Source organism: Gopherus evgoodei, chromosome 8, assembly GCF_007399415.2.
Source record: "Gopherus evgoodei ecotype Sinaloan lineage chromosome 8, rGopEvg1_v1.p, whole genome shotgun sequence".
Classification (NCBI taxonomy): Eukaryota; Metazoa; Chordata; order Testudines; family Testudinidae; genus Gopherus; species Gopherus evgoodei.
In genome coordinates, this window is record NC_044329.1 from 2214257 (window position 1) to 2228447 (window position 14191).

At 40.4% G+C, this 14191-nt stretch overlaps 1 protein-coding gene across 1 annotated transcript; it reads right to left on the reverse strand.

The window, feature by feature from the left end:
• Positions 1-241: 241 nt before the first annotated feature.
• Positions 242-13686, reverse strand: UBLCP1 (ubiquitin like domain containing CTD phosphatase 1). The gene is made up of 11 exons (XM_030572941.1): positions 13591-13686; positions 11615-11805; positions 10997-11088; positions 10515-10600; positions 10308-10423; positions 9133-9231; positions 8252-8289; positions 5386-5484; positions 4735-4851; positions 2723-2850; positions 242-1273 (listed from the first exon to the last, which is right to left on the reverse strand). Exons 2-11 carry the CDS (start codon positions 11766-11768, stop codon positions 1246-1248), a joined length of 957 nt encoding a protein of 318 aa, XP_030428801.1. The 5' UTR covers positions 11769-11805; positions 13591-13686; the 3' UTR covers positions 242-1245.
• Between the last annotated feature and the right edge of the window lie 505 nt (positions 13687-14191).

Here is a 14191-nt window from a genome sequence, read left to right on the forward strand (position 1 = left end):
TTCATTTACCCAGTAAAGGCAGTTAGTGAAGTACATATCTTTTCCAACCTGTTTTCTTTGACAATAAAACCCCAAACTATTTCCCACTAAAATCAGGACAATTAGATGCAAAAAACCCTTGTGTGATACGATGATAGTGTTATTCACACAGAGGGGAAAATATTGTGTAAGGTTAATATGGGAAGGAGAAGAGAGAGATCCTTGTTAAAAAATGACAACATAAGACACATGCAACCAACACTTTAAGAAAAAGGTATTTATTATTTACACAACTGCTATAGTTCCTTAAGAACAATATATACCATCTTTATTTGAAAGGGTCAATCTTCTTTCAAATACAAGAACTGCATAATGCAGGACTGTCAGTAATACAAAACAGCAGTCACATCACACTTCTATAGTGCAGGCTCAAGCAGCGCAAGTAAATTATACTTTAAAACCAGTATGGCTGAATATTGTAATTGAAACACAGTGTTTGCACTCTGACAAAATTAACTAGAACAGAACAAGGGTTTTGTTCATGCTTTAGTAGGAATGTGACTCTCTCATTTGAAGTTTACACCTTTTATCTGGTTAGGAGAATTTTTCTTCACGCAGACTGCTTTTCACTTAATCAAACAAGGCTGGATTTCTCTCCCTCTGTAGATTTTTGTCTTTTGTATTCCAGTAATCACTGCTTTATAATCTAAATGTGCACACTAGTGTATATTTGCCTTAGAGGTGGTGCTTTCCAATCTTGAACTGTCTTGCACAAAAACACTGACATACTAATATATACCAAACTTAGACAGCTGGTATTTTATAGTCTTAAATAGTGGAATGGGAGAGGGAGACTGTTTCTAAGACAGAGGGGAAAGAGGACTGATAGAATTCAGAGAATACCAAGACTAGCTCCTTACTCAACCGTTTTGGTCTAAATTTTTTTTTTTTCCAGTTTCAGAATGGTGTTGCTCTTTAATGGTTATGGTGGTATTATGGCAGCAATGAAAGAAAATATTTTAAAGAACAACACGGGAAATGAATGCAAGAAAAAGCAACTGGCTTATTTCTCTCTCTGAGCTTATTGCTGTGATCTTTAAAAAAAAAAAAATAGAACAAACCAACTGGAAGACCAAGTATAAGCAGTCATTCTGGTGTCGGATTCAGTGTCCAGCACTATTGTGTTCTAGCAGAAAAGCAAGGAAAGGTCCAACGACTCAAATTATGTTGTTTTCTTCAGTTCAGTGCCACAAGAGTTTATTAAAGCTATTGTCCTTGCTTCTTTGAAAGGTACCTGAAAGAAACAAAACAAATTATTTTTAACCAAAATAAAATGGGGGGGAGGGAAGAAGGGGAATAACGTTAGTACACAAGCACTTTTATAATAGACTGCATGACACTGCTTAAGAACCAGTATGTTTTTGAATGAATTATTACAAACGGAATGATTCCAGACATATGATCATTAATGCACCGAGTGATGGAAAGGTGGTGGTTAGAGGCAGCTTTCAAGATTTCACCATCATTCCCCTCTGTGAAGTAGATTTTCTACAATCGAACACAGGCGTGGTTACTATTTTTGAAAGTAACAGCTAACTAAATATACAAACACATTTAACTCAAGTTTAAATTAATCTGAAATTACCTGAATAGCTATCTTTAAATTCCTTTGGTCTAAAAATTCTGTTCAGAATTTGTCAGACTCCTAAGGTTGAAGGAAGATGCCTTTAAAGATTAAGGTTTTGATGACCATTCATTAAAGAATAAGGCTATTCAATTACTCCACTTTTAGGGTTCTCCTCTTACTACAGTTGGGAGATGTCAAGCACGGTGGTAACATCACAGCTTTTCTAATCTCTATTAAAAACACCCTGTAACTGGCCTTCACAGCAGAGAGTTCCAAAGGGTTAATTTAAAATAAACTTGGCATTTGGCCCTCCATTCTAAGCTGTATACAGCACTAGTAAATTAAGATTTACAATAGATTTCTAGAGCTGTTTTTATTGAGACAAGCAAACATTTCCACAATAACATGTTGCAGGCACATTTATTGTGTGATATTGCAAGCTCCTCTCAAAGCTCAGGGCACTTGTATAAACATTATGAGGAAGTCTTTCAAAAGCACAAATGAGTTAGAGGCCCAACTTCCCAATGACTTTCAGTGAGAGTTAGGCACTTACCTACCTTTTATGCCTTTGAAAGTCTCTCCCCAAAGGCTATATAGCCTTAATAAAATACTTTACTGCCCAAACCTGGTGCACAACATAACCACCATGCATACCATAAACCCTCATTAACAATTAGGAACCTCATTATGTAGAGATCCACATTCAACCAGCTCCAAGCATTGTAATATGCCCCGAAGGTTAACCAAAGTTCGACTCTGTCAGACTATGGGTGGGAAGAGGAGGACTTCCAGGCCCCGGACCGCTGATGGAGAACATCCCAACCACAGCCCCCCATCCCATGCTATAGAGCAGTGAGGTCGAACACTTCCGCTGATCACGGCTGCTGTAGTATCACATGGAACGAGAGGTGCCCTGCTCACCCAAACTGCCGGGTCCCAAACCATTTAGTGTGTTACGGCTTTGATTTATGACCTAAGTTCCAACTGAAAACTAGAGACCCATCCCATCTCAAGTTGAAGCATGTGCAGCAGTGCAGTCTTTCCTTCCAGGTAATTTTAAAACATGATATAGTATTTAGGGATGGAGGGAGGGAGAAAACGTGACATAGTTCTTACCTTTCCCAGTGTTTGTGATTCAGTTCCAAAAAGTCATCTAATTTTGCTATTTCTTTGAGGTACTGAGTAAGCTTTAAAAGCTCCTTGTCTTTATCCCGATTTAAATGTGCTTTCATAAAGGGTCTTATCTATTGAGAGACAGAAGTATAAGCATTTGCCTAACACAACACTTGCAATTCTCTCACATTTGGTTATTTGTGAATTATTTGTTAAGTAAGTATACTGTTCAGAGTAAGTTAGGCGTCCCTGCCACTCAAAGAGAAATCCCAGAAAAGTCTACACAATCTATATACAAACTCTACCAACCAAGTCTTTTCCAGTAGTATATAGAATAGGGTATTTTATAGGCTTTTAGTTCTTGAGAGATCTCATCCTTCATGAAAATGCTCACCTGCTGAAGCCAACTAGAAAAAAAATTTCTTGCTGTTTGTTTTCAAACAGGAACAAAGAAGGGTATTCTTCATACTTACTTTCCTGCTTGTTAGTTCAGAGATGCCTACAATCTGAAGCTCAGTTCACTGAAGTCTCAAGTTATATGGTATGCATACTGCATTTGGAATCTGGAAGCCTGGATGGCCATAACTGAGATATTAAATTATCACTTCCACAAGTCTCTGTACAAAACCTTCTACCTCAGAGATATGGATAGTTAAGAGATTTCCTAACAGAACATGACTGTTACTGCTCCGTTCTCAGTCTGTCCCTGCTGCAATCTCACCACAGAGGTTACAAAATTATAGCAAGAACTTAAAGTATTTTCCAGTTAAAGATCAATCTGCTGCTATTCTAGCTTGAACATGCCTATTCCTGGTTATTTGACTTCAGAGTTAGAGGGACACAGTCAAATACAAGTTACTGAAGCTTCAGGTATTGCATCTGCCCCAAATTTCCCTGCTGAGGCATTACATTTACATTTCCCTATCATTTTTCTCTCCTCTATTATTCTGTGAAAGACACCCCCCCACACACCACCAATGGGGGGGGGGAGAAAGGGAAGGGAACAAAGTAAAAATGACTGTACACAAAGTGCCATTAAATGCACAAAATAAAACTGTAAAGGAAGTTTTGTGTAACCCTTTGTCACAGTAATCTCTGGTGTTGCTTGTAACAATAGAGGATTCAAAAATGTAAATGATTTTGAGTTGACTGTGACCTTTTAAAGGAGCTGTGAAACTCACTCCATATCTCGCTATCTACTTGTATCATAAGCTTTTGGACAAACTGGTAAAGCCCAAGAGGCGTAGCTGATTAAATTATTTTGCCTCAGGTTGAAAATCTGATCTTGACTCCCCCTCCTCCAACATCCTTTCTCAACAACCATCTCCAATTTGTCTTGCTGTCAATATATTCTGGGCTGTAACACACTTGTGTTGTACCCTCATTAACAAGTAACAATACTGTTCTGTCAGTCTCACCACATCTCCTCCTAGTCAGACTGAACGTTCAATTCAACGTTCTGTTCAGTAAATCAACATCAATGAGGAGGAGTCTGGAAACAGAAGTTAGGGGGCAATTTTGTTCCGTATGATTTCATAGGAACAGGACCTTTTTTTATATTGGCTAACTACTGATAAAAGTATAGTAACAAGATATTTAATGGAGTTATTTTCTGACCATTAAGCACACTTCTGAGATTGTCATTTATCCTATGTTTGTACAGCACCAAGCACAGCGTGGCCCAATCTGATTGTGGTCTTTAGGCACTACTACAATGTAAATGTATAATATATATACACAAATAATAAGAATTTTACTCCTCCTACTTCATTTCAGTAGTCTAAATGTTTCTACTTTAACAGTGAATCAAAATACCATATTGAGTACATCTCCCTTACTACTAAAAAGTGACTATCTAGTCCAAAGAGGAGTTCTTTGTTTTTAAACTATCAAATATGCATTGTGTTTTGTTGATCAGTAGTTTAAAAACAACAAAGAAATACAGAAAGCAGCTATAAGAAGTCAATTATTTACTTTCATTTGTTGCTGCTCTGCTAATAATTTCATTGAGTTACCTTTAGTCCATTTTGTGGGTTCATTAGAAAGTTTCGTCCAATATCATCAAACATGATAGTATTTTTCTTGTTATAAAACTCTGAAAATTTGCCCCATATAACACCAAGAGGTTTCACCTGCAAATAGAAGTGTGTAAGAGTTACCTGAGGTAAAACATGTGATGTAAAGATTACAAGAGACATGGAAATCATACCATCAATGTTGCAACTTTACTGTACTTTTCACTTATCCTTTTGCTGAAGAATTAGCAGGTGCGTGCAGTCTATTGTCTTCAATATAGCACTTCAAAATGACTTATTGAATGTATATTGGTGATTTCAGCAGATTCAGTATAGCCACCACTAAGAAAAGTAGTCTTGTGACACACAAGAATGTTCTCCCAATAGACCTGTTTATTTTTTGTTTGACAGCCACATTGTCCATTATAACCAAAAAAACACTGTAAATTCAAAATGCTACAACGTGATTGTTCTTCCCAGTCCCCGTTCCTGAACTTCAGTTGGGTTTTAGGATTTTCTTATGTGCAAGTCCCAACACAAACTTAAATCAAAAATATATAAGGGAGTTCCGATCACTAGCTTTTTTAAAAGGAAATTTTACTGTTTAAAATGAGGAAAAGCATTAATCTAGGAAATACAAATGGTTCTTACATCTATTAGTCCTCTCCTTGGAGTGTGCACCGTTATCATGGCAGCACTGTCCAACATGAAGGTTATCTTGTAGTTTGCATTTGTACTCACTCCCAGCTCCTGGGTAACAGAGATTAATAACAAATTCTAGACAGACAGTTTTACTGCTATGTTAAAAACTTTGATGGTAATATATTATATTTGTGAAGGGGTCAGCTGTTGAGGATGAACAGAGACATGCTAAAAAGAGGTCTGCTTTCCTATCCAACGAGAATAAAGTACAGAATTCTACTAACAGAAAAAACTGATGTGAGTGTAGTTTTGCAATTCCTAGGGTCAAACTTAATAAATAATTTACATCAGTATAAAATCAAAGTGAGTTCAGTGAAGAGGCAAGATCCAGAGAGCTTCTGACCTACATCAGTATCATCCCTGTATCCACAGTAAGCAAGAAGAGAAGAGGGGGGAGCATCCTCCAAAATTTCTAGATGATGCAGACCCCCCGCTCAGTCTCTAAAGCTAAGTGTGTAACAAATAGTGTGTGTTTTCTTTTCTTCTATTTGCTCCTGTTCCACATTATAGCCAGGCCCAAAGACCACGCAAAAATGATAGTAGTCAACGTGTGGGACAATAGAAGGGTAAGTGCCTAATCAAAGAATCAGCCTTGCAACAGATGTGGCTCACCTTTTATAGACCTGGCCACTCCTGAAACAATGGGAGCACAGACAACTTAGATCATTTATAGAAATGAATCTTTGAGTAAATGACACTGCATCATTTCTATTTCAAATCCTTTCTTAAAAATATCATGTAGCACTAAACTTTGCTATAATGTGTAAGTTTTATATATTACTCTGCTGCACATACCAGAATTAAAATTCAGAGCCATGCACCAAGTAAGCACAAACCATCCACTGCAACAGCTTTCCTTCTGACATCTAGCTACACTTGAATGCCTTGCTGTTATGTACAAAGTGAATCTTCTTACAAATGAAGAGTACTCTCTACATGGAGCAGTGTCAGTGTTATACCAAAGCAAAATGCTAAAAAGCATCTGAATTCCATTTATATGTGCGTGTTGAGAATAAAATTAAACAGGGTTATTCTGCCTGACTTTTGTTGCTGCAGACGTGACCTCTGAGAACTATAACAGGGTGTGGTGACCCTTCAAGGACAGCTCCAGAACTTTTTTCTGTTTCAGCCCTTTAAGGCCAGGTACTTTGGGAGTTGTTGTTCCCAAATGGACGATGCAAACTGTAGGCTAGAAGCAACATAAGCTTGAAGCTATGGAAGGGGACAACAATATAAGAGATGTCGTCAGCTCAGTTTAGAGAGAGAGAGAGAGAGAGAGAAGCAGCAAGCTGCTATTGGTGGCAATCAAGTGACCAAGACTGGACCACAGTGGGGCTCCCAGCAGAGAAGGAAACCAGGAAGGCCAGAGAGTGTGAAGCAAATACAGCTGAGTTTGGAGCAAATGGCTGCTTTGCTATCCAGGACGACCTGCAGCCCATGGCAGAGGGAGATCACACAGGCTCCTCTGGAGCGCTGAGGTGCCATCTAGAGGTAGTCTAGTTATATCCCTGCAATCAAGGTGAGATTGTTGCATGTATCTAGAGAATGGGCTGTGGCCAAAGGAAGGTAAATGATTTGTTTTCTAGATATTTCATTTCATTGGACTTTCCTTTACCTATGACAGGACTATTGTTTTTTATCCAGAGTGCTAACCAGAGAAGGGAAACTGAGGCAGCAGCTGCACCTCACATGAGTGGTAAGCAACCCTTTTACAAAGATACTTAATCATATACTCACATTGGTTTGAAACCATGTTTTAGTACCAGTGAACTGAAATTTAAGCTCTCTGACATTTCCTTTGCAATAAATGCTAGCCAGTAAGAGCAGGAAAGTCTGACAGACCTATTTATCAGAGTGAGGTACATCTGACCATAGTTAAGGATGTGTAATGTTTACCATTCTCACCTCAATTTCATTCATTCATAACTCAAAGCTTTCATAGCTTTGACTGAAGTTCTCTGTCACTGATCTCTACCTAAGGCTGATTTATAAAAAGACCATGACTATTCTGAGCATAAGCAAAGTGGAAAATATACTTTTCTCAATTAAAAACACTGATAAAATGGCAGCCACAAAGCCAAAACAGCAGAAGTACAAAAGGCATAATTTTGGAATTGAAACTGTTTTTGATTTGACTGAGTTTTGAAAATTACAAACCAAGCATGCAGCAATTTTTACTAAACTCACTAAGTGGACAGCTAAAGCTAGCAGCAAATATGCTCACGGCTAAGTCAGCTATGCAGTCACTAGCTAATTGCCTGTTGTGCTTAAATCGGTAAAGAACTGGATCTAAAAGGGCTCCTATAGACTTTGTAAGAGGCACAGGAGAGAGCAGAGCTCCAACGTTGGGGAAGGCGCAAGGAAAAAATGAGAGGAGCTTCCTGTTGTGGATCTCTAGGATGCTGTGTGTGTACCTATGGTCACTTTTAAAAAACTGCATTACATTTATGAAAGAGTATGTGATATTATAATTACAGATTATATATACAAAAGACAGGGCAAAACCTGCATGACCAATCTAATCTCTAGCACCTCCTCTCATATTTTAGCTGTGCAAATTTAACACTTACTGCAGTGAAAATTTATATAGAATTCTAAAATTAGGATTATTCTCAGTTTTGAGAGGGAGACAGTTTTAAAAACACTATGAACTTTTAGAAAACCCAAAAAGCTTTTGATCTCCCTGCCCACAATTCCTAACTGTTGGTATTGCTATATAAGCTGCTGAACACAGTCTGATTAAAGGTTACAAACTCATATCTACCAAATATTGACAACATAATAGAAACAAATGATATTTCTAAACATAACTTACTTTCATTTTAGCTTCAATCCACTTCATATTAGTAGCAGCTAGAACAAGGGGAAGAGGAAAAAGAACACTTTATCAAGATGAACCAGTGAAAGGTAAAGTTTCAGTTCTCTTCAGCTATCAGACTTGCCTGCTTGGTACAAGTTAAACTATCATTACATATTCTATCCATCACTGTCCTAAAGTTTGTTTCCTATATAAAATATTTACTTGAAGCTAACTAATTCCTTTTAGCCTGAAAAATGTAACAGACTAGATCAAATATTGCATACACTTTAAAAGGCAGACTATTCAAACTAAATCAACCCTTTTGCTGTAACATGATTAAAGCTAGATAAAAAAAAATTAGACTAGCTCAGCTAGAGACAAGCCTCAACCTGCTAGAAGACAGGAAACCAACTGGTGTGTTCAGGCAAATCAGTGACTGCCCTGTAATAATAGTGACAGAGTTTTGCTTGTTTCCTGCCCCACTCTGCTGAGGGATACTCTTGTCATCTGGTTTGGGATATATGCACATCACCAAGCAGCATATGGATGTTTAACATATAGCTTAATCCCTTCAATTATTTGTTAATCTGTACAAACTAATATTCAATATAATTTTATACCCTGTTCATTTCTTCACCACATTCACTTGTTCGCATGGGCAGTGTACTGTGCTTAGCTACTTGAGCTCTACCATCTTTCTAAAAATAGATCTAATTACTACTGAGCATGAACCGACTACTCACTCAGGGATTAAATAAAATACAGCCCAAATTAAGGTATTGCATCAGGTTTTACAACAAACAGCAAAAGCTGCAAGTATATTTAACATCTCTACTGCAGCATCCTACATGCCAAACAATTTACAAGATTTTAACTTGGTAAAGAAAATAACTTACACCAAATTACAATATCATAATCTTCATATGCAGATGTCAGGAATTCATGAAGGTATGGCCTCATTAACTCTACCCCAGTTTCTGCACATGACCTATGGTCTGAGAGGAAAACAAAACAATTAATTATTAGTTTAGCATATTTTTTGTTAAATCTGATTCCTGTATGGGCCCCATCAATGAGGCACCCAACACTTCAAAAAACAATGAATATATTCTCCTAAATCCTATTATATAGGGAAGTTGTATCCCCACACTGGGAACTAAAGCAGAGACACTCTAGCTTGCCCAAACCTGTGGCAGAGCCAAAAATATAACATAGGTTCCCCCAGACACAGTCCAGTTAACCATAAGACCATTTTTCCTCCCTTATTTCAAAAGGCAGTATTTGTGATCATGTGCCTTATTTAATTCTTACTGTCAAACACATAAGCATAATAGTCTGTCTTCATTAGAAAATGGCTTCCTGTGAAACTCTCCTTATTAATACAGCACCTTCAACTCATGCTCGTTCTAATGACTTGAATTCTGATCTCAGATTACGAACATATCACACACGTGCACACACACAATTTTTAGGGGGTTGAGGGTAAGGAGAGAGAAAGATAAATGGTAAGGTTTAGAGTCAAACTCCATAATGTCCCCAACATCCCAGAACAGTCTGTGAAGTCATAAGAAAATGCTGCTCTCTCAGAGAAACCATTTTGGTAGTTTTCATATGCAATGTATTATGCATGGGTGTTTCAAAACTCCATGAGAATCAACACTGAACTAATCTCCTCTTCCCAAAAAGAGAAACCTGATCACTTACAGGTTGACTTTATCATATTTAAAATAAGTGTTTTTCCCTTCACTGCCACCTCGCTGCCTGGGACAGCATACGAAAGGAAAATTATTAGGATGAAAGTATAAACTTAAAAAAATACAACCCTTCTCTCTGCATCCCTGTGTAGCAAGTTTATGTATTGTGGCCTGAAGCCAACCATATTCAATGTTGATAAAGCACAGTTTTAAAAACAGTAGCAATGCAAGACAAAAAAGAGAGTACAAGGCAGAATATGGTGGTACGAGCAAAAGTTATTAAAATGTGACTTGTAAGGGGAAAAATACCTATCAAAGGCTAACATAGTAATTAGTGAACAGATTAATTTATTTTAAAAAAAAATTCTATGACTTACCAAATAGTGTGTAATCAACATCTAGTACCAACAGCTTTTTCCCTTCCCTAGGAGGATTCAGAATTTCCACTTTGTACTCTTTGACTCTCCGGGAAATTTTTAGAAGGTTTTCTTCCCTAATACAACAGTACAAACTGTTATAGTTAACACATCAGGACTGAACATTCAGGAACACTGCAATCTTTTCTTAAAATGGCCATAACACACCTATTTTCTACTTCAACAACTTCTTCTTCAATATCAAAGTCATTGACTACATCATCATTGTCAGGGGGTGGTCCAAGGACATCCTCCTAGAGGGATGAAAAAATACAGCAGCATTAAAACAAACACACTGGATCTCAGGATTTTGTTACAACACATTACAGGAAAAAGATAAAACGACTTAATCTATATGCTTTTCATTTTAACAGTGGCACAATTAGTGAAACTTTTGAGACACACTAGAAGCGCATAAGAGCTTATACTTAAAACTGATCACTACAGCAATGATAACATGCAAATCTATTACAGTTCTACAGGCAAGTTCATTTTACATACAAGGCAGGAGCAGCAAAGTTGGTATGGTGCCATTATTCTTACACTAACTTGTCTCTGGAACACTAGAATTTCAGTCATAATTAGGAAACACATGACAAAGTGCAATTTATAATTTCATAGAAGCAAATGGGCAAAAAGAAAATGTTTACCAAACTCTCTTCACGAGTTCCCATCATCATGATTTTAGTATTTGGTTTCAGTTTGAGAGCTCCGAGCTTAACATCATTGTCTGCAGGTTTGCCTACAATACAAGCAGATCATTGTTTTTGCACTGAAGTCGAGGGGTTTCATTTGGTCTAAGATGACAGACCCTTACTAAATACCATGCCATTGGAGCCTCAATTTCCCTATGTCACTAACATGTTCAAGGATAGACTATTATGAACCTGTATTAACACACAGAGTAATGCCAAACTGAAATAAAAAATTACTTGTAATACAACAGTGCTTTGAGTCTCCAATCAAGACAGGGGCTTCGTTACCCAGGTACTATACATAAAATCCCTGTCGTACTTGCAGTTTACTTTTTTTTTTAAACTTTAATTTGCAGAAATTTCACATCAGTAATTTAAAAACAGGCATGATGTACCAAAGCTAAGCAACATCCAGTGATGTGTGACATCCCTGTGAACACACCCATCCAAAATCCATAGCCATTAGCGTGGGGAGGAAAGAGTGCCACTGGTGTATACAGCTTGGACACGTAAAAGCAGGTTCTTCCTCTGATGAGTTAGGCAGCTCCACCAGTAACTAATGTGAAGAATTACCTTTCATTTTAAGTCCAAGCAGCTTTTGGCGCTCTGGTAGCACTCCTGTAAGGCCTTTGAGAGATTGTTTAAGATCTAACACTGTATCATCTTCTGATAATGAGGTTATAGAATATTCCTGTCCACCCCATTTTATTATAAGAGAGAGAGACATCCTTGAAGCATACGTTCAGTATTACTGCCAGCAATATCTGCAAGAAGGGAAGAGAAAAAGAGATGGTCATATTAAAAAAAAAAATACAGAACTGAGAAGAGCATTTAATTGGAAGGCAAGTAGATTTATACTATATGCTTACAGTATTTTAAAGGCTGCAGTATAACTTAGGTTGTTTGTTTAAAGTTGTTCATTTTGTATGAACTGCACTAGTTATGACCAAGTTTTAAAACTGAGGGATTAGTGCAGAGCTAAAACTGGGGCTTGGAGTTACATTTGTATTGAATTTAGCAGTATTATATTCATTAGTGAGCTCCAACAATGCTAATTCAATGCACATCCAGCCTAGTCTATGCTAGTAGCACCCAACTATAGCAAAGCAGCATCACAATCATAATCACTGCAAATCTCAACTGCACTAAGGAACTACTAAGCAATGAGACTGTTAAGCGTGTGAGCTCTACACGTGTAATTATGGAAGAACAACTACATATACAAATATTTCTAGCCTTGACAGTTAAATGTAAGCATTAGCCTTCCCTACTCATTTATACCATTACAGAAGTGTAATGCCTGCAATACAACACACTCAAGGGCATATTTTATTGTGCCATTATCAAAGTAGGTGTGTGAAAACAAAGCCAAAACAAACACTTGCCCAGACACTGTGATTACATCATAACCTTACAGTTCACTCAAAACAACCCTATCTTTGATTTACTTAGGATCATTCATACCAACTGTATCCAAAACAGTTTACAGTGAAGTCACACACAGTAACAGACACAAATAGCAGAGGGAGAAAGAGATTTAGTAGTATAGAGAAGAGAAAAAAAACACGTTTTCTGTTGAGGTTTGAAAATCGGTGGAGAATCAGTGAGGCAGAAGGTCAAAGGAGGGTTGTTCCAGATTAGCAGGAGGTGAAGAGGAGATGACTTGCCACCCCTCTCCCCTGAGACAGACAGTGCTGTCCAGAGAGAGAGCACCTCACTGCTAGGAACACTCTCAGCTCTGCTAGTGGATGCAAACAGATTAACCAGCCTGTTCACCAACAAGAAGAATGTTTCCAGTTAGAAATGCAGATGTTATGGTGGAGGTAAAGCTCTCAGCCTCTTGCACAGCTGCTAAAGTTCTGTTGGCCAAACTGACTCACTTCCAGTGCTAGCGCTCCATAGTCTCCCTTTCACTTCACCTATCGTAGGTCTTCTGTATACGAGGGCTGAGGAGTCACAGCTTAGACCATTATTCAGAAATGGAGGACAAGACACGAGGTCCTACCAAGCTAGCAGGAGCCAGTGGGCTTATTATAACCAGGCTCCTACAACCAGGTCTCGTGACTGCTCTCATTGTTCCTTAATGCAACAGGCACATGCAGAAGCGCTCACACCCCAAGGGCAGAGGAGAGTTTCTAAAAATACTGGTTAGCAGCTCTCACCTCCCTGCACACTCAGAGCCCATCCCCCCGCCCACTGCGGCCAACGGGCCCCTCCTCCCCGCGGCACCGGACGGACCGTGAACCGTTCACGTGCTCGCCACAGATCACGATGTCACCCCATCTCCCGGCTCCCTGCCCATCGGGACTCGGGGGCTGCTGGCGGGCCAGCCAGGGCGAGGGCTAATGCCCGGCAGCCGGTGGCATGCGGGAGGGGGGCACCTGTTGCACCCACCCGCACAGCTCGGCCAGGCCGCCCCGGGAGCAGCTCAGTCCAGGCACGGCGCCGCCCCGCGGTCTAGCACGGCCCGTGAGCAAGGCGCCCCCCTACGGAGCGGGAGGGGATCCCAGCCCCGGCGGCCGCACGGGGCCCTTCGCCCCCTCACTCACCCTGGGTAACGGAACCGGCACTTTCCCAGTTCCAGCCACGCCGGAAGCGGAACTTGCAGTCTCCCCGCGACCCGGAAGTGGTCGTGGAGAAGGACCCGGATGTGGCGGGACAGGAGTCAGGACTGGGCGATCCGCTTCCCGCCGCGGAGCGCGCGCAGCTCGCCAGGAACCCGGATGTGCGCGGCCCCCCCGGGCACCAGGCCTGGGCACAGTGCGCGTGCGCCCTGGAGTCCCGACGGGACGGCGGCGTGGCCCGGGGCGTCGGGAGAGAGACAAGGAGCTGGAGGGGGGCTGAAGGGGACCCAGGGTGGCTGGGCCTTCGGGATGAGCCCCCCTCCCCCCGGGAGAGGGAGCTCTGAAAGGGGAGGGGGGCTCGGCCCAGGTCCCCGGGGAGGTGGGGGCTCTGAAGGGCAAGGAGGGGGGACTAGGCCCCCTGGGGAGGGAGGGGGGCTTTGAAGGGGGGCCCGGCCCCCGGGGAGTGAGGAGGGCCCTGAAGGGCGAGAGGAGGGGGGGCTCGGCCCCCGGGGAGAGGGGGGAAATCTGAAGGGCATGGAGAAGGGGGGCTCTGAAGGGCGAGGGGAAGGGGGGCTCGGCCCCCAAG